This window comes from Aedes aegypti, chromosome 1 (genome assembly GCF_002204515.2).
Source record: "Aedes aegypti strain LVP_AGWG chromosome 1, AaegL5.0 Primary Assembly, whole genome shotgun sequence".
In the NCBI taxonomy this organism is placed as follows: domain Eukaryota; kingdom Metazoa; phylum Arthropoda; class Insecta; order Diptera; family Culicidae; genus Aedes; species Aedes aegypti.
Window position 1 is genome coordinate 73,836,272 of NC_035107.1, and position 21,663 is coordinate 73,857,934.

At 39.5% G+C, this 21,663-nt stretch overlaps 1 protein-coding gene across 2 annotated transcripts in view; it reads right to left on the reverse strand.

The window, feature by feature from the left end:
- Positions 1–21,663, reverse strand: part of LOC5579485 (septin-4) — an 81,600-nt gene that overhangs the window by 1,979 nt on the left and 57,958 nt on the right. For both annotated transcript variants that reach the window (XM_021839949.1, XM_021839945.1), the window contains exons 3-5: positions 7,851–8,289; positions 7,477–7,793; positions 7,169–7,413 (exon numbers count right to left, since the gene is read on the reverse strand). In XM_021839949.1, coding sequence (XP_021695641.1) covers positions 7,169–7,413; positions 7,477–7,793; positions 7,851–8,289 — 1,001 coding nt within the window. The remainder of the gene's footprint in view (positions 1–7,168; positions 7,414–7,476; positions 7,794–7,850; positions 8,290–21,663) is intronic.

Genomic DNA, 21,663 nt, shown 5'->3' on the forward strand with positions numbered 1-21,663 from the left:
AAGAATTCGTGGAAGAATATTTGCGAAAATCTTGCAAGAACCTAAAGAAATTCGCGTTGAAATATTTGAAAAAAAAAAAACTTCAAGAGAAATGAATTCTTGAAGAATAACTTCAAGAGCTGAAGGTATCTTTGTGGAAATTTTAGCCAAGAAGTGATTTCCTAAAAGAATTTTCACAGAAATATTCGAAGAAATTTCCATTGAAACTCCTGAAGAAATTCTAGTAGAAATATATTGAGAAATCTCCTTAAAACGCCCTGTAAGAAATTCTGTGCAAATTCCCTGAGAAACTTTTGATGAAATCTTTGAAAAATCTTGTGACCTTTTTTGGTAAAAATGTGGAGGATTCTAAGAGCATTTTTTTTTTGAGGAATACGAGACGAAATCGTAGGAAAATTGGTTGGGAGGTGTCTAATCCGCCGTTCATTTTTCGGGATATTCGCAGTCGAACGTTTTTCCAGCATTGAGAGTGGAACGGACACAAAATGCGTTCGTTCACATCAACGTATGTCTACAAACCGTTCCACTCTTAGTGCTGGAAAAAAGTTCGACTGCGAATATCCCGAAAAATGAACGGCGGATTCGACAGTAGGATCCTAGGAGGAACACAAAGCGACATCGCTGCAAGCGTTCCTTGAGAAATGTATTGCAACTTCCCTGGGAAAATAGAAGAATTGAAAAAAATCCTTGTAGTGATTTATGAACGTCCTTCAGAAATCCCCTGTACGAGCTCTTGAAGTGAGTCTTGTAAATACTTAATGATACACTCGTGAAGAATTTCTTTCAAGCATCTTTAGAAAAACGTGAAGTAATTCACGGACCCTTCCAGTGCATTGTGGTCTGTTTTGACCTATTTTACATGGGATAGAATAGGCGATATTTTTCTGATGCATTTTGAGGGAGAAATGAACGCTGAAAAAGCTAGATCACAGACAATCCACCACCTGCAGCGCTCGCATCGTTTTAGTTCGTGTTTGACGTTTAAACACTACCGCCACCTGTTGGCCCATCGGCCAAGCGCCGTGATTTTAGCATTGGGCGTACATGTTCTCGCGACTATGTTTTTGGTCGCGATTTGTTCTAAGTGTTACGTCTGTTTGTCTGTGGCTAGATCCTGGAGAAACCCGTAGAATTCATCCAATAATCTGTTTATTGGAGAATATTACTAAGAAAGAGCTGAAGGAATCTTTAAAGACATTTTTGACATTAATAGAATTTCTAGAAGCATCCTTAAAATAATGTTGAAACAAATCCCGTTGGAAACCCTAAAGTAATTTGAGAAGAATCTGCAAAAATTGTAGCGGGAATTTTTCAAGAAATCCCCTTTGAATTCCCTGACAGAATTTCTAGACAAATTTACGAAGAAATCCTTGCAAAAATCTTGTGATCATTACTTTAAAAAATATTAAAGCAATTCTTTTAATGAAACATAAGAGCATTGTTCATGGGTTTTCGTACAAAATCGCAGGAAAATTGCTTTGAAAGGAGCCTAGGAGGACCACAAAAGGTAATCTGTGGGAGAATTTCTGAAGAAGTGTATTGGAATACCCCTGAGAAAACCCTAGGGTCAATAACCAAAGACATACCTGAAGTACGAGGGGCCCAGATAGCCGTAGCGGTAAACGCGCAGCTATTCAGCAAGACCAAGCTGAGGGTCGTGGGTTCGAATCCCACCGGTCGAGGATCTTTTCGGGTTGGAAATTTTCTCGACTTCCCAGGGCATAGAGTATCTTCGTACCTGCCACACGATATACGCATGCAAAAATGGTCATTGGCATAGTAAGCTCTCAGTTAATAACTGTGGAAGTGCTCATAAGAACACTAAGCTGAGAAGCAGGCTCTGTCCCAGTGGGGACATAACGCCAGACAAGAAGAAGAAGATACCTGAAGTAATTCATGTATGATTTTTCGAGATTCGGATCATTAAGAAATCTTTTTGACGAATTCTTCAAAAAGGTCTAGGAGAAACTTGAACAAAAATACTTAAAGAAGTTCCATCAGACAGCTTTGGAAAAAAGTGAAGTAATTCATAAACCCTCTTTTAGCGAATTGTTATATTCTCCTAAGGCATTTGGAAGGTAAAGGAATCTCTGAAGAAGTTACTGCAGGAATCTGAAGTAACCCTAAGAGGAATTTCCTACAAGAAATAATTGTTGAAAAAAAAGAAAGATATTTCATGATAAAATGGCCGGAAAAAAATCTACCTGGGAAATCTTTGAATGATTGTTCTTGGAAACGTTCCTGGAGTTCTTGGTGAAACCCAAAAAAGAATTCATGGAGGAGTTTCTGGACGAGTACTCGAAGAATTTCTTGGAGGATCCTCTTGTAAGAATTTCTGGAGTAATTCACAGAGTTGCTTAATATCAACCATATCAGCTGATGGCTGATGGTCTAAAACTATCAATGTTACTTGCGAGCTATCAATATCACTTTGATTTGACAACCACTGGCAGTGATGCGACATCACACTCTAAATCATAATCATTGAAGAATGAGTGATCACGTGGTAATTACCCATGCTATTAGTAATTCAAGGTTAAACTTAACCCATCAGTGATATAGTCTATCGCCATAAATGCACTGGTGATGAAGTAGACAGTATGATGTTGATGTGATGTGGAATGATCCGATTTGTATCGCAGTCGGCCTGTACAAATCAGCAAATTCTAAGCATTGATAGTGACAGCAAGCAACTTTGGTAATTCATGGAATAATCAATTAGTAATTTTCTGAAGAGTTTCTTAAACGAATACTTTCCTATTTTCCTTTCTTTTGCATAGAATTTTTGAAGAAATCCAAGCACCTAGATCTAGAGCCTAAAACAATTAAGACGGAATATTTGGAGAAATATGGAGGAATGTTTCTTAAAATCTGACGGAATCTCAAAGTAACATGTGCAGTAATAAATCAAAGTAACAATTGGAGTGATTATTGGATTAATATCTAAAACAATCCAGAAGGAATCCCTGTCAGAAATGTCCTTGAGTAAATACTTGGATAAACTCCAGAATGAACACTTGGGTGAATGCCTCGAGAGGTCTTTGAAGTATTTTTTGTTAGATTATTGCAAGAATCCAGGGGTGACTCGTAACCTCAATTTTTACTCGTTCTGTGACACTAACGATTGATTTTTTTGGCAAATCTAAAATCGAATGGCAAAGATAAATGATTGAAACCAACTATTTAATCTATTCCATATTCAGTAGATGCGCATTTGTTGTGAAAATTTATGCATGTCTATTCGTAGAGCAGGTTGGTTTTGTTCAAAAGCAGGAACATCACACGCCCTGCAGCGGAGATGTCTGGAGGTAAAAATATTGTAAGATAGAAGACATACAATGCAATTGTAATTTATATCCAGCTCAATAATCAAGGAGAGGTGTTGACAAGGTAGCGATATCAGTCAGTAGTCAGCGGTTGGAACGGATAGACTGGTTGTTTGTGTAATGTTTTTCAACAGGTTATGGGCCCATGAGCGCCAGGAGGACGCTGAGGCGACTTCGATGAGGGACAACGAGTAAGCACCTGGACGCTGAGACGACATGAACGAGAAACGGCTGAAGTGTCGGAGGCCAAGATGCTGAGAACGAGGCTGGACTTGTGCGGCCCTGGCTAATCGGACGACGAGCTCGGGAGAGCTTGAACAACGGCGCAGTTGACCAAGAAGACGATGGTGCAGCTGACCAGGATGAGCCCGAGGTTAGGAGGAGTTCGGCAGTTAGAACGAGCTCGGTGCCAAAAGGAGTTCAGAGGACAGAAAGAGCTCGGTAGCAGATGTGCGGTTCGAAGGATTTGTGATGATGAGGAGTTCTGAAAAGCAGGTATATCACACATCCTGCAGCGGAGATGTCTGGAGGTAAAAATATTATAAGATAGAGGTAAGAGAATGAAATTGAATATATACCCAGACATTGAATAAAAAGGAGGTGCAGACATATTAGCGATATCAGTCAGTAGCCTGCGGTTGGAACGGATAGCCTGGTTGATTGTGTAGTTGCTTTCAACAGGTTATGGGCCCAGGAACGCCTGGAGGACGATGAGACATGACCTGGACGAGGGGGTACAGTCTGGACGGGAGGTGGAGTCTGAACGAGAGGTGACTGAAACGGAACCAAGAGAGTCGGAGGCATAGATGCTGAGAACGACGGGAGCGGATGCTGGTTGATCGGAGGGCGAGCTCGGAAGAGCTGGAGAAACTCGAAAGTCAGTAGGAGCTTGAAGGATGGCGCAGTAGACCAAGAGGGAGGATGATGCAGCTGACCAGAATAAGCTCGAGGCTAAGAGTAGTTCGGCAGTTGGGAAGAGCTCGGTTCCAAAAGGAGTTCATAGGACACAAAAAGCTCGCTGTCAGATGTGCGGTTCGAACCTGGACGAGAAGGCAGAACCTCAACGGGGAGGTAGAGCCTGGACGGAAGGCGGAGTCTGGAAGAGAGGTGGCTGTAGCGGAACCAATAGTCGGAGGCCTACTTAGATGCTGAGATTGACAGGTACGAATACTGAGTGCTCGTAGGACGAAATCGGAAGAGCTGGAGAAACTCGAAAGTCAGAAGGAGCTTGAAGGACGGCGCAGACCAAGAGGAGGATTGTGCAGCTGACCAGCAGAAGCTCGAGGCTGGGAGGTGTTCGGCAGTTATGGAGAGGTCGGTGCAACAAGGAGTTCAGAGGACAGGAAGAGCTCGATTGCAAATGTGCTGTTCGAAGGATGTGTGATGAGAACATATTTGAGATTAGGGAATCGCCATTGGAGGAATCCCCACAGGATTTTATGAGCGAATCTATGGAGAAATTCTAGGGATAATATCTGGGATGTTTCCTATCAGTACTATAGGAGAAATTCATAAAAGAATCCCAGATGAAATTCGTGAATGGATCTCTGGACAAAAAAATAACATAAATGCAGACACCATTTTTTTCGGCTAATTTTCTCGAATTGGGGTGTTGTTGATCACTTTAGAGCGATTCTGTTTTATAATCCATAGTAGGATGCATGTATTGTCATCCACATATTTTTGAAACCTGTACTGGTTGGATGTTTATCGAATTAAACAAATCAATTTTTTACTAAATGTTATGTTAAATTTTTGATTCCGGGGTGAAGTTGGTCAATTACTGCGATAGGTTTCCTAAAATAAAGAGATATGCTATTTACTTGAATGAAGTCTCAAAAATTTTACATAAATCTTGATAAATCAGTCAATTTGAGAAATGAATGTTGTTAATTACAGAATACACCACATTGAACGCCTAAAGGTATGTAATTTTCCTTTCCTTCCTTGAGCAACTCACTCACAAAAAGAACATTTTTTCTCTAAAAATGATTTTTCATCCTCAATGCAAATTTGAAACAGGGTTCACATAACGTTTCTGGAATGTATAATACAGTTAATTTGAATGGTGTCTTTATATAGCCTTGGCAATTATCGAATTGGAATAGAACCCTTTAACAGTTCATCAAACATTTCCTAAAAATCTGTTTTTTCCATGGTACAGTTATCTTGAATAGCGAACCGAATTCAGAAACATCTAGTGCAGTTATCAGGTAATGCGATATCACAGAAATTTTGATAATTGAAAATGGATCATAGCTCTCTTGGCAGTTTATACATGCGGGTACGAGAATGATCAACTACACCCCGAAGTACGGTTCAATATTTTCGTGCTTGCCACACGATATACATAAGCAATAATGGTCAGTTGTCAAAGAAAGCTCTCAGTTAATAACTGTTGAAGTAGTCTGCTGAGAAGCAGTTTCTATCCCAGTTTAGACGTAACGCCAGAAAAGAAGAAGATAGACCTGTAGGAAATTTTTCATCGAGGAGTGAATATCCGAATACGATAAAAATTCTGTAGCCTGATATATTTACGTGGGTTATGGCTACGCGTCGGTCCCCCAAGGAATTTTGGAATATCTTCGGATCCAGATGACCAGTTATCAAAATCGGCACATATTCAAAAACTAGAAGAGTTTTTTGAGATCTTGTGAAAAAAAAAATGGTGCAAAAATAACAAGAAACAAAAAAGTTATCGCGATTTGAATATTTTTTAGCGGTAACAAATGAAGCTGCCAAAACGTCAAGATCTGTCAACCAAGTCATACCGTATTGTTCAAGATACCCGGTTGCCTAGTGGAAGTGGCCACTATATTAACGGTTCTGGAATCTACCAACTACACGAAATCCCATAAGTTGTGATGGTATATAATTCGGGCATGATGGCCACACAACTGGATCTCTAGGGCTGAGCTCCATCGTCGGTGCCACCAGCAACCGATACAAACCGAAATTTGACAACGAAAGTGGGGGTGGGTCGGCCACAGAGGCAGACCCAGAGGCTCATGGCGGCGCAGCCTCAACAAAGAAATAAAAGAAGTCGACGACAATTTGATCTGGCCGCAGGTCAAGGCGATAGCTGGCAATCGCCCAGGATGGAAATCTTTCACGTCGGCCCTATGCACTAGAATGGGTGCCCAGGACCCATAAGTAAGCAAAGTAAGTTGTGGTATTTCTACAACGCGGAAGCCACGGAAAGTTGGCATTCGCATTTTTGTCAGGATCTTATCAAATCCTTACAATATTTGTCAAAAAAAAAAAAATGCACACTTGCCCAAACCTGATGAGGTACTAGGTTAGTTGGAAGATAGTAAGAGTAGCTTGTCTTAGTCTAAAAGAACCTACGAACCGAACCCCGTTTTTTCAGTTGTGATTGATAAAACCAATGGGTCCCTACCCTATTTATGAATTCAACACTACATTGTGACATGAAAGAAATTGAATAGAAAAAGACGAATAAAAGAAAGTGCAAACGTGAACAATGCTTAGACCTGGCATTGAAGTCGTGACCATTTGCATCGAAGAGAGCAACGATAACCACTAGTCTACTAGACAACCTTTAAAAAATGGTAAAATTCGATCTGCCTACCACCCAAATCAGCATGCCAGGCTGCCATTCGTTCATCTATTCACATCACTTTTCTGGTAGTACTCTCTTCAATATCGACAATGGGCCGTTAATTCCAACAATTATTTCTCTTATGTTGGATGGAAATCCACAAATTAATTGTTGAATACAAATGTCCGAAACGTTGCATTGCACCCTTAGTAAAGAACGGCTATACAGGCTAAAGCCAAACCGTTGGAAACTGAGACAGGAAACAGGCCACAACACTCACTTCCTCTTCCTTCTGTTGCAGCAACCGGTCGGTGTCGTTAAAGCTACTGGATTCGTGACTGGAAGCGATCGATTCCCGTTTCAGCTTGTTGCGCTCCCGCAGCGCGTGCTGCGAAATCTGCGAAATGCACTGGGCTCGGAAGTTCTCGTAATGTACATCGCGGGTCGTGTCCTTCAAGTCCTGCATGTGCGTCGATATCAGCATCGTACGCAGCTTGATGAGGTCACTGTGCTGTGGGTTCTCCGCTGAAATTCCGAAATACGCCGTTAGCTTCTTCATCGTTTCTTCAACAAAGCACCACTACTCACCATCCACAACTCCCCAGGGATACTGACGCCCCCGAATCTTCTTGCCGGCTACCTCGAGCACGACATTGCTCCCCACTACGGCGAATGGAATGCTGGCCTTCAGTTCACGGTCCTGCTGCTTGAATTCTTCGTCTTCGTCCGAATCGCATTCGGGAAACTGATAGATCTGCAGGCCGTTGGATTCGATGTCCTCGAGGACGCGGGTCTTTAGTCGTTGCACTTCCGTGGTCGTCAACGTGTCCGCCTTGCCGATCACTATCACGATGTTGACCTTCTTGTGCATCCGCCGCATCAAGTCGATGTCCATCTGTCGGAGACTGGAAGAAACAACATGATACAAACTTATTTACGAATAATCAAAAGACAGTACTTACCCATGTCCCCAAGGTGGCACAAAGTAGAGCAAACAATGAACACGATTATCCTGGATGTTCCGCCGGTTGAGCCCGCTTTCGTCGGTGAAGTACTGTCGGAACTGTTCGTCTATGTACTGCGTACATACTCGCCAGCTATCTTCGCAGTTGATCGAATCGCCGAATCCGGGCGTGTCCACTATGGTCAACCGTAGTTTGACGCCCTTCTCCTCAATGTCCAGCGTCTTCTTATCGATTTTGGTCGTTTTCTCCGTGCGCTCCTCGACCTGCGAGACCGTTCGGTTCTGGTACAGGTCCGTCAGGAAGAGACTGTTGATCAGCGTCGACTTTCCCAGGCCACTCTCGCCGCAGACCATCAGCGTGAACTCGAAACCACGCTTGACCGATTTGCGGTGCACCTGTTCGGCTAGGGTCGCGAAACCGATGTAGTCCCGTTCAGCTGGAAGGAGTCATATAGGAGAAAATGGAAATTTATTGAAACCGTGATTGTAGGTATACATGGAAATGATGTAAGTAGAACAGAGAAGAAACTCCGTCTTGGAGATTAGAATTAGAACATAGATTAGAATGCGAGCACCTTGAGTGTGATGGGAACAAAAGGTGGAAGCAGCATTTAGATGAACACTTGAACGGCGCTTTGAGCCCAGGCAGTGATGGTCAAGACAGTAGTGAGAATGTCTACGTCAGCGCAGTGCACGTAATCAACGGGTTCTCACTTTTACAGAAAATAAACATTGCGTTCAACAGCTTAAGAACAACAAATTAGCTAGTATCAGAGAAGAACTCATTATAGAACTGCGCCTGAGGAAGCTGACCATTCGTTAGCACCGGTGCAGGGACGAAAAAAATCATGCTCACTATACTTAATTCACTGACATTTATGCCACCATCAAAGTAACCGCACCACCACCAAAATGATTGCACCAATGAAGATGGCACAAAAGTAGATGAAAAAACAAACAACGATGCCCGTAAGTCGCTGGTGTTTTTGATTATCAGAAGCAGAAGAGTTTCAGTTTTAGAAAATTGATTATCATTGAGGTTCATACTAATTAAAAAATATGCTGCTTTACGGGTAATGAACGATCCGATGCACGGAATCGATGATGTTGACGCGTCTTTACTGTGCTTTGTGCAAAAATTACAACTTCCCGAAGCGGAATGTAAAAAAGTCAAGCTGTCCAGAATGAATATCATTTTTTGCTTCCGATGATCATAATGCGGTTGAGTATCAGCAGGGTAAAAGGAAACTGACAATCTTGCGGCAAGCGCTTTGCCAATCTTTGTTGTGTTGTCAAGGCGAGGATAAAAACAAATAAAAATCAACGAAGATTCTACCCAGCAAGTATCAATGTAGGCGAGGGTAGATTGAGTATTTTCGTCCCTGCACCGGTGGATAATAAGTATAACCTCAGGTAGAGCCATTGAAAATTATGGACAGGAAAAGCTTTCCCAGGAAGCTCAGAAGTCACGTTTAAAAGATGTGCTGAATTGTGTGATGATATCGGACAAATACTATTTCATTCAAATCGTGCTGGAGCCCACGACATTTCTTTTTTTCATTTTACTAATACTAATGATAATAAGATCGAAGGACAGTGATGAAAAATAGTGAACATGTCTGCTGAACCGGATGCCCGCGAGCATCAGAGCGCTAATTTACTCGCATATGTCATGCTCGCGAATTCACGAAACTAAAGTAATTCGTGAACGTGTTCGCCACTGTTCAGAGTCAAATGCGTAGGTATTTTGGAAAAAAAGCTGTTTCTCCTCCGAGATTTCCGGTTTCCAAGAGTTTTTGACTAGTTTACTGTCGAATTGATGGATATACATAAAACCCATGATAAACCATACCTTGTTCGGTTACAAGCGAGTAAATCTGGACAAACATTTCAAAAGGGCACATCGACATTGGTAAACATTGGCTTTGCAACACGCTGTTGAGCCCAATTCAACTCGATCATGCTCACCAATACCACTATCAGAAAGAGCTAACACTAATCTTTCTGATAGTGGTGCTAGTTTGCGTGGGCGGGCTAAGAAGGGCTCAACAGCAACGTTTCTAAAAAAAGGCTCAAGACCTCTTGGGCCCTTTCCAAATGTTTGTCCAGAAATGTTCGCGAACTTTTTTTTCTTTTTCTTTTGGTATGTTCTTCCGAGCAGACGGGAGCAAACTTACTCGCACCAAGACTGTTCGCGAGTTGGTCATGTTTGTTATACGTTGGTTTACATTCGTGAGGTGTTTAATGGTGTGAATAATAATAAAAAAAAAAACAAGAAGATGACGAATTTGATTCCACAACACACCAAAACGATTGCCGATAGTCGATAAAGATAGAGATCTTTTGTCGGCCTTGGTAATTGGGATGTCTAGAATTAACAGTATTAAGTCAACTCTACACGCAAAAAAATTGTGCGGTAAAAACTACCATTTTAGGGGGTTAACTTAAGCGCTCGCACCGACAATTTTCAGCAGACCAGAAATGCGCTTGATTTTACCATGTCTGTAGTTGGAATCAGTTTGTTGTAAATTATTTCTGTCAAATGTACCAGTAATGTGGTGTGGTGTACCGTAAACATAGTAAATTGGTCTGAATTTCCATGGTAGTTTTAAGAATGGGCGTAGTCAGCTAAAATAGTTATTTTTACCACAGAATTTTTTCCCGTGTATAGAAACTGTCACAGAAGGTATTATTGGAAAGACTTCTTCAGAATGATGATTGTGAACAATTTAGAATCGATGATAGCAACCCCTTTATCCCATGCGCCGGAAGGAATAGAGTTACGAAGGATATAATTTTCTTTATGGATAAATACGATACGTCTTTTCCGGGATAGGAAGCGCAGCTTGGAAGAGATGAAGTCTGAGAAAATGAAGAAGCTGTATCGATCTCAGGAACAGCGTAAATTTTTCAAGATACTCAACGCATCCCGTCACGATTCATGTCACGATTCGAAATAAGTCTGGATAAGGATACAGGTATCTTGACGAATGAGCGCGAGCTAGTTGAAAGGCGGAAGCAGAACTACGATGAACATCTGAATGTCTACAAGGCACAACATCAAGATGGTAGGAAGCATAGGACTGTTCATTTTATGAAGTGGACACCTTGTTTATGCTATATCTTTTTTATTTATTGATAAAATCGTAATCGGTTTTCAGTGCATCGTTCAACTATTATTCTACAATGTTATGAAAACGGCATCTGGCGGCGTCGCATGAATCACGAGTTGTACCAAGTGTATAAAGAGGTGGATATTGTCAAGCGCATAAAACACGGCAGGCTGCGTTGGGCTGGTCACGTTGCCCGTATGCCGGAAGAACGACAAGCAAAGATAATATTCAACAGAGAACCCGGACGAGGCCGCCGACTTCGTGGTAGGCCGCGCACACGATGGCTTTTTGCGGTTGAGGAGGACTTAAGGGCACTTAACGTTCAGGGCGACTGGAAGCGATTGGCCCAGGACCGAGCCCAGTGGAGAAGACTCATCCATTCGGCGCAGATTCATCGTAGCGAATTGTAGCCCATCAAGTATCAAGTAAGTAAGTTATGAAAATCTAAAAACTTTCAAAGTGCTTGTGGTTAAAGATCTAAAAAGTTTTCCAAAAACTCATAAGAAAAATTTTCAGTCACGAATTAAGCGTTGATTATAAAAAATAATCAACGCTTAATTCGTGACTGAAAGCCGAAATCCAATTATCATCATCAAAGTCCAGTCAATCTTTATTAAGAAAAACTGTTCGTCAAAGTTGAGCATTATTTTTTGTATGAAAAAATCCTAATTTTGATGGACAAATTGTATCCTTTACTATTCTACCAAAGGTAGAGCTTTTAAAAACATCAATAATATTCCACCATTCTCTGACACTAGGTCTTTAGTGATTTATTCCTTATGGCCATCCACCATCCATTTACTCCCAACAAGAAAGTAAAGTAAAAAGCGTGTTTAAAATTGGTTTATATTACTAAAGAAACTATATTAGTATAACAGAGAACCAAATCTTGAAGTTTAATAGCATTTAATAGGCACATATTTTACTCTTTATGGTCGTTTTATTAAAAATCCCAAACTTTTAAAATCATATACGCATATTTATCGACCTAGAGCAAATTGTAAACGTTTTTCTCCGAATATTTTAATAGGTAATGTCAGAGTAACACATTCTGAAAATAATATAAGGAAAATAAATCCGATTTTATGAAAGCAGTGTTCCCAATTTTGATGATTGTCATTGTGCTTTGAGAGGTCTTCTGAAAATAAAGCATTTGTTTTTCTATTGTGCTTAAAATTCGACGTGGGGACTAAATAAGCAACTCTATGAAGGGGACTAAATAAGCAACTCTATATTATTACTTTCGTCAGGACGTACTTTAAACTTTAAAATTTTACTTATAAAGATTCCATTTAAATTTAAAATATTTTTCTCTAAAAAAATCGATGATAAATGATTTTATGATATCTGTTGCTCCAAAAATAACTTGATATTTTTAAGCAGGATTTTGATTGATGATGCTTTCGAAGAACAAGCCTTTTTTTAATAAAATTATATATTTTCGAATTTTCCAGCCATTTTCTAATAATCATTGATATTGATAACCCCCAAAAATCGATCGTTCTATGCGTTGTAACTTATTAGTGTGAAAGTTAATTATTCTGCTAACTTTTTTTTTTACCACAACATTGTACAATATTAGTCGAACAGTGTATAGAAAATCTATTGCGATTTTATTGTTAAATTTAAAAGATATTGCATGTACAATGTGTCCACTTTATAAAATGTACAATCCTTATCAGTATGGCGGAAAAAAGTGTTAATTCCTGAATCAGAGGGGTGCAATTTTTATTGGATGGTATTACTCAATGAGTGGAGATGGAAAAATACAGGTGCCCTATTTGTGTAGATGGTAGTACTCTATAAAAGGAGATAGGAGATTTTTTAAATATTAGTCTTGTATAATCGGGGCAAATAATAATAGAACAACAACTTTTTTGAGTAGTGAATGAAAAAATACCAATGTTCCAAAAGCATAGGGATGCAGTTTTCATTAGATTATATTTTACAATAAGGAGGTAGGCAGGAAAATTATCATAATTCCTGGATGATAGAAGCGCAATTTTCATTAGCTTACAGTGACCTGTTGACTAGTGGATGGGACCGTTTGTGCGTGATTTTCATTAATTGATAGTTATATTTTCAATTCTATATGGAATCAAATAAAAAAACATAAATACAGAATTAAACGGGCGCAATTATTTTTACATGATACGAGTTAATAACGGAAGGTGAGTGGAAAAAATGTTGCTGGCTGCACCCCTATGCACTTCTCATTCCATTAAAGTATTCTGTTGTGTGAAAAACGGACAGCAAGTTTCATTAGTTCAGAATACCTTTTTGAGAAACAAGTTAAATAAATCGTCAGAACTCCTGACCCCTTGGAGCGTAATTTTCCTTGCATGATTTTATACAATTAAGAGTTGAGCGTAAAAATATCATAGTTCCTGGATCTTGAGGGCGCATTTTTTATTGAATGATAGAACCTTTACATGATATTACTCAATTGGATGATATTACTCAATTAGGAAGTGGGCGATTACCATGATTCTTCGTTTATATGGGCGTAATTTTAGTAACATGTAGTTATTCAATAAAAAGGTGAACGGAAAATCTTTTTACGGGCGATTTTGTATGTCGGATAAAATCAAAGGTCATAAATACAGAATCTAAATTGCGCACTTTAGATTAATTACAATTACATGATAGAAGTTAATTAGGGAAGGTGGTCGGAAAAAATGGCATACCTTCTCAATGATAGGGGCGTACTTCCCAACTCTCACGTTAAGTGAAGTCAAGGATCTATTAAAAAGGACACGAACAACGTGTCAGCTGGAAAAGGTGATATTGGAGTGGAACTTAGAATGGACCCGTATACGTTGGCTACTTGCCAGGGCCATCTGAAAGCGGACTGACAACTGACTATCTTCTGAGCGAACATACTTTAACTAACTCGGTTAACATGGCAATCGATCAACGGTAAGGAACAATGGATTTCTCTTGGGACTGATAAAAGCAACATCACTTACTGTTTCATCTACAGGTAAAAGTAGTGTGCAAAAGAGGCAAAATCGAACCAATTCCAAAAATAGATTCAATCGATAAAGTAGGTAAGCATACTGAATCTGTACTTATCTTCCACATACTTTTCACATACTGAAAAACACACTAAAATGTAAATAACTTTTTGGCTTCTCGATGGATTTTTTTGAAATTTTTAGAACTTCCCGAAAAACTCGTATGATCCGGAAAACTTGGTCTTAGTGGTTCCGGAGTTATTCCGGATTGCATTGAAGTACCTAAATTGGGCAAATCATCCGTTCAACGGATATCTCAAGACGCTGAAGAGCTAGAAGGTTGTTGTCTTCGGGAAAGTTAAAAAAAATTCTTCTTTGAAATCATTTTGTGCTAATAAAAAAGAGTAGGTCGTACGTCGCAAGAATTGTGAAATAATAAATAAGTAAATCGAATAGAATTAATATATTCTAAGATCCTGATAAGCTAGAAGGTTGGTGTCTTCGACAAAATAGTGTAGTGGTCAAGGGTTATATGGCAGTGACAAATTTAATTTAGAGTTTATCCGCTAGGTGGCAATAGTAACAAATTTTATACATAATTTTATCTTTATCCCGAGATCCGCATAAGCTTGAAGGTCGGTGTCTTCGGCAAAGTTGCTCAACAGATAAAGGGCAGTAAGAAATCTGATTAGATAAGATTAGCAGATCAAGGATTATACGGCAGCGACAAATCTAATTGAAAATTCATGCGCTAGGTGACGCTAGTAACAAATTTTCTTCAACTTCCTATATCTCGAAGTTTTGATAAGCTAGAAGGTAGAAGTTTTTGGCAACGTTGTTCAACCGGTCAAGCGCGATCTGGCAGTGAAACGTATGGTTGACAATACATCCGCTAGGGTGTGCTAGTTACCAATTTTCTTCAATCTGCTTTATTTTGAGAACTTGAAGAGCTAGAAGGCTGTCGGTGAAACATCTGATCATGAATTCAACCGCAAGGTGTTCAATCTTTCTTCAATTTCCTATTTATTGAGATCCTGATAAGCTAAAAAGTTTATATATTCGACAAAGCTTTTCACCAGCACATGGTATAACTGGTGGGCACAAATTTGATTGAGAATCCATCTGCTAGAAGACTGTTGTCTACAGTATATACGGCTAGACTGCTAAGGTGTTGCGTTGGTGAGATTTTTGCTATATTATGATCTTGATAAACACCCATTGTTTGCTTTTTAGAATGGAGTTCCAGCTAGGCTAATGTTCACAGTGGAGCAAAAGAATTTAAATCGTTTTATTTTGTTTGGAGAATGACATTTCACTACAAATTTCTCGAATGTGGAAACAAAAAAAAACATTGTGATTATTGATGTTCTTCTTGATTATGTACAACCAATACTGTATACATTTTGTGAAAAAAATTAAGTGCAGTGAAACAGTTCATTAGAAGAATTTCGCCATAAAAAATGTTCCAGATTACTTCTAGCAATTACTTGATCTATTGAACAACTTTACCGAAAACACCAACTGGAACATAAGTCTCTTGAAACTGAAAAGTTTACAAACCAGGAGCTACCTAGCATTAAATTTCCTCTGCCCTTGATCCGCTTGATAGCTTTTGATCAGTTGAGCAACTTTCCTGAAGAATAGCTTATCAGGAACTCGTGATCAGGGTTGGGAAAAATCTTGAAATTCACTCTATAGTAGCCAAGCAAAGCAAATCACAGTCAGCGAAGCCAGTGAAACTCACGCCTATACCTATAGGCAAAAAGCCTTGAAAATTGCAAAACACCCGTTGCTAAGGGCAACCCAAAATTAGTGTAGAAAAATGTTCTATTTCCCGCATTTAAAGCCTTCAATGACACTTATGATTAAGGCTGTGAACCGTTTCACCAATTCGTTTAACTATTGGTTAAAATTTGACGTTTCGATAGTTATTTTCCTCTCAAATAATTAAATTGATAATCGCGGTCGGCCCATTTGAGCTTTGACATTCGAGTAGTTGTTTCAGAACAAAGTTGACAGATGGTTAGTTATTCTCAAATTCACGGGAGCAGAAAATAACTCTCGAACTGTCAAGTTTAACCATGCTCCAGAGCAGGGTTATTTCTAACCGGAGGGGAAATCACTATCGAGCTGTCAAATTTTAAGTAAAAGTTAAACGAATTGGTGAAACGGTTCACAGCCTTAGAAAATTCACGCATTCAACATAGACTACTTGATGAGATTCACGTTTTTGAACTACTGTACTGGGTAGAACCTGAGACGAGACTCGCGAAGACGGTCTTCTTTTTCTGTGATTGCTGAGTTTTTTTCTTATTCCACTTTGTGTTTATACCAATTATGCGCATGCTGTTCAAACTCTCACATGAACCTCTCAGCAAAAAATGATTGAGTTTGCATCACATCGAATCATAAATAGCCGTTTGAGTGAAATTTCATGCCAGCAAACGTAGCAGACATTAGATATAATTAATCTTCTGCTTAGATTTATCAGCAACTTTGGAAAAAACTGCTCCGCCGACTAAGGTTTTTAATAACAGTTTACTTTGAACACAATACTTTTCACTTTTTCAGCCATAAAAACGGTGGGCTGCATTTGAAGTTTCGTGAGAGGGGAATCTGGGCTGCATATGACGTTGATATTTTTCCTCTTCGCGAGTCTCTTTCAGGGTAGAACAACGTGGTTTTCTCGAAATTCAAGCCTACTTTTATTACCATCCCCAGCACTGCTCGTGATACATAAGATTGAAGAGAAATTGATACTATTTTTTTGTAGATGTTTTCATCGGCTTTTTTCGGTGAAATTGTTACTAGCGCCTAAAAATGAATTCCCAATCAGTTGATTACTGCCAGATGGCCCTTGACCTGCAACATTGTTCAAGACACCGACATCCTAGTTCATCAAGACTCGAAATACAGGCAATTAGACATTTTTTCTAGCGCGATCTCTTGATCTGCTAAACAGTTTTGTCGAAGACACCAACTTTGTTACTGACGTCACCTAGCGAACAAATTGCGAATAAGGTTTTTCTTTATTATCAGGTTGCCCTTGGTCTGTTAAACAAATTTGCCAAAGACACCGACCTTCAAGCTCATCAGGGTCTTAAAATATAGAAGATTGAAGGAAATTTGTTACAAGCGCCACTTAGTGGATGAATTTCCAATCAGGAGCGTCACTGCCAGTTCACCGTTGATCTGCTGAGCAATTTCGTCAAAGACACTAACCTTTTAGCTAATCAGGATCTAGAGCAGACCTGCTCAACCTTTTTGAAGCGCGGTCCAAATCGCAGAAATAATATTGTGTGGTGGCCCATTTCTTCAAATGCACAAATATTCGCATGAAATCTGCCGCAAGTAAGTAGGGGAACTTACGTATTCTCGGCAGTCTAAGCCAATGCCGCGTTTCTTTTGTAATTTTCTCGGATATCAGCAGACAAATTCCGTGTTTATCTGTTTACATTTATGCGTTGCTCAATTCTCTATCGATTCACACCGACAGACTTGTCAAAATGGTTTTGGAAACGTTTTTACAACGCTACGAACATCTCTTGTCAGTGTGACTATTGTCGGCAGCCTCAATCTCTTCGGCAACTTTCCCATAAGCGCTGCAGGCGAATCTGTTCGGCAGCTCCAAATCAGTCGCATTTTGAGGCGTGTTCATTTGAATTGATGACATCTCTGGCGGTATTGTTTGTTCAGTCACGTAAATCTCGTCAGCGGGAAGCGGGCAGAACAAAGAATCATCTGAATGTTTTCATTGATGTGTTTTGATAGAAAAACACTGTGTATTCGGCGTTTAAAATTTGGTTGCCGATAATAGTCGAATGGTGCCGAAGCCGTAAGTCTCCCTAAATGGAGCAAATTTATTTAATTTGTTTAAAAATCTTACATGAGATTGTTTGAGGCTCATGACCCTGTATTTAGCGACCGAATTGATGTGGAAGTGGACAAAGCACGACGAACGAGAACTGACGCGAAGTTTTATAACGCGAAACCGGACTGAAACCGAATTTCCGTCACTGAATTGAAATAAAACTTTCACGAAACAAAATGGTTACTCTAACTCGCTTTATTACAGACGAAAGAATAATACAAACTGATATTGTCATAGAGTATACATGTTAGAGACACAGGCAAAGTTCCTGGTCTTGATATTTTCTATCCTACTCCAATTTTCTTTCAACTTTTCCTGCCAGGGTTGAACTCTGGTGCTACGAAAATCCCGAACACCCGGAATGAGGAACTTTTGCGACAATCTTGGTCAGAATGAGAATTCTGTCCAGAATTTCATAAGATTTGTACCTAGTGTTCTGTTAGAAAACCTACCTTGAAATCTTTGAGAATACTGTCGAGAATTTCTTTTTAATCTTAGTCAAGAATTGAGAAAATTACGTATTAAATGCGATGCAAATCTTGACTAGAAGTCTGTAGAATCCTGTTGGAGATTCTGTGAGAATCCTTTTTCAAGATTCTAGGAGAATATTACTCTATGATTCAGTACAATTGTGTTTGAAAATTTAGTCTTTTGTCAATAATATTTGTTCTGCCCTCATTTATCGAATGATGTTGAAGAAAGTCATGGTTGAATAATGTTGTAATCCTAAGAAAATGATCTTATAAACTTTATTTTTTCATAATGAGCCTCAAATTGATCTTATTTTTTAGATTCATTTTGCGGTTCAATTTTACCCGTTTTTGTAACTCCAATCGACATTATGTAAAATTAGGCTGCAAAGTATTTTAGGCAATGATTTTGAATGATACGAAATAATTCAACTGACAAGAAAAAAAACCGAGCTGAAATATTTGCTCCAAGCTAAATTAAGGTGAAACATCTCCGAATTCAAAGAAAGCTGTCACAATGGCCGACTTGTGACTCTACGCGTTTCTCTACCCGTTTTCAAAGGCACTAAACTAGAGAATTACATTTACAAATCCTCCGCGGGCCACACAAAATGGAGTGGCGGGCCGCGGGCCTTGCGTTGGGCAGGCCTGTTCTAGAAATATAGAAGATCAATTCATTCTATCGAACGATACAAACGGGTTTTGGTTTCGTTGGGGAATTCTTATGATGAGCCTGCCTTCATTGCTATTCTACGTTAATTCACTGATTTTGCAGTGTTGCAAACATTAATTTATATGTCTGCTAGTAAGAAACAGGAACCTTCCTTGGCTTAGCGGTAACGTGCGCGGCTACAAAGCAAAATCATGCTGAACTTATCTAAGTTCGATGCCTGGTCGGTCCAGGATTATTCCGTGATGGGAATTTCCTTGACTCTCTTGAGCATAGTGTACCATTCTGCTTGCCACATGAATGGGAAAAAAGCAACTTTGGCAAAGAAAGCTCTCTGCTAATAACTGTGGAAGTGTTCAACATTAAGCTGAGAAGCAGGCTCTACCCCAGTGAGGACATAATGCCAAGAAGAAAAACTAAGACATTTGTTTTTGGAAAATACATTCACAAAAATGAGATATCTTTATCTGGCAGCTATTGGATTGGTTATGACAATAAATCAGCAACCTATCGCATGCAAATCAATGCATTGCTCCATCCCAATAATTGACATCTCCGACTCAAATCCCCATAATTATGACACCAATCCAATTCAATATGGCAAAGTGCCACTCATCCGCTTAAATGTCCACCCTTTTTTTCTATAATGTAGCCCAAGCGTCAATCAACCATATGAGAATCTGGCAGCAAAACTAGTCAGCCGGTGATGGACTTTGTTTTCCGTAATTTAAGCCGTTGTTATGCCTAACCGGCCTATCCACACCACCGCACAGCATTGGATCATCTACCGTGACTACAGTGTCGCCGGGGTGTGTCCCCTTCGAAGCACACTGTCACCCGTCATCGTCAGAGTCATCATCATCAGGTGGTAGTTACCGTGAACCGGGGGCAAGTTGATCGTTATTCTAAAACTTTCTGTTAAAGTATTCTTATGATTACAGATACTGTAAAACTTATTTTCTATAAGAGTGGCATTTCGGTAATATTTGTCAGCCTACATTATTGAAGTTTGCTGAAACAACATTCAAAAATTGTTAAAATAATCCCCAAGTAACCATAAGCACTAATAATAAGCCCTAATTCAGCATCACAAATGCGTACATACATTATAATAGCACCACAAATGCTTACACATCCTATAACAGCACTTCCGCTGCATAGAAACCCTATTACAGCATCATTAATGCTTCTAAGCCTGATGCATACGGGCATTAAATAAGCACTATATTGGCTCTATATTCGCATACAGGGCCTGTTTAAATGCCATCCAGTGTTTTGACAGATATACCACGTGCTTTGTGTTTACATATAGTGGTGAGAGGGAGTCAAACATAAGTCTTCTCACTACTACAATTGCAGCTTTTATGACGGGGAAAAGTGGTGGTTTAAATTGGTCACTTTTCTTTCCAATACTATTCATCTTATGTGGGCGAAGGAGCAAAGGAGCAGAACTTCAACAACTCAACAATACAGGTGTCGCAGGTTCGAGACGCAAAATGAGGAATTTCATCATAAAACAAGGATCAATATGTGGCAATTTCAAGTCCTCAAAAGGATTAAAACCACCAAAATGAATAAGTCTGATACGGAGAAGTACTATCTCAATCATTTTATTTCATTTTGCATACTATTCGAGGTTTCCATTTTCATTCATTTATTTATTTACCTCGTGTACCAGCTGCTTGGCCGCATACGCGAAAGCTCTCTGGCTGCGTACGCGAAAGCACAAAATATTCGCCCGAAAAACCTGGCGAAAACAACTGACGTTTCTCACGTGGTCTTATATCAGCACTAGTGATGCCGAGAAGCACGGTTATATCTTCGCATTATAATGGCACGCTATTTCGCCTTTTCTGGCATTATAATAGCATTATATGCGTATATAAAACTGACAAGCATCAAATGGTTACCCTATATGCGCATATAATGCTGTTACCGTGCCGCATTATCGTGCTTACTGGTTACTTGGGTCACGAAAATCAAAAATTGAAATTGACACTCTGACCCTTTGAAATATCACGATTTGCATGTAGGCTTACCGCAACCATCAACGTATTGACTATGACCTTTCTTAAAAGAAAACTAGTTCAAAATAATCGAACATCTGAAAATTAGAAAACATTTTATGTCTTCGATGCGAACAAAATGTTAAGCATCCTTGAGAGGAATTGTAATTCGATTCCGAGCTAGCCATATCCGTCCCAGTGATCAATTTGCCCCTAGAATACGGTATCTAGTGGCTAGGTACAAGACATAGTCAATTGATACGCCTCGCCTTGCCGGAATGCAAATATGAAACTGACTGAAGGTATCCGCCACCTGAACACCATATTCCTAGGTCGCTTTCGGGTTGTTATAGACGTAGAGAATGCACTGCAATATTGTTTTAGGTCAAAACGGAACGGGTGGGTTGTTTTTCTCATTCCTTTGCAGGTAGATATAGCATTTCCTTCCGACAGCTCGGATGTTCGTTTTCTTGGTGGGAGTTATTCTTTTTTGGCAATTCGATTACATATTGAAGTGTGTGATTGATTGGGGGATAATTAGCACTTTATCCTTATACTATAACTGTTTTCCTCATCAGCGATATTTGAGTTGAGAATTCCTCCTGAAGAAGAGAGTCATTTACAATTTACTGTCCATAAACGCATAATTCTTCCTCTTTCTTCTTGGCATTACGTCCTCACATGGGACAGAGCCAGCTTATCAGCTTAGTGTTCAATGCGCACT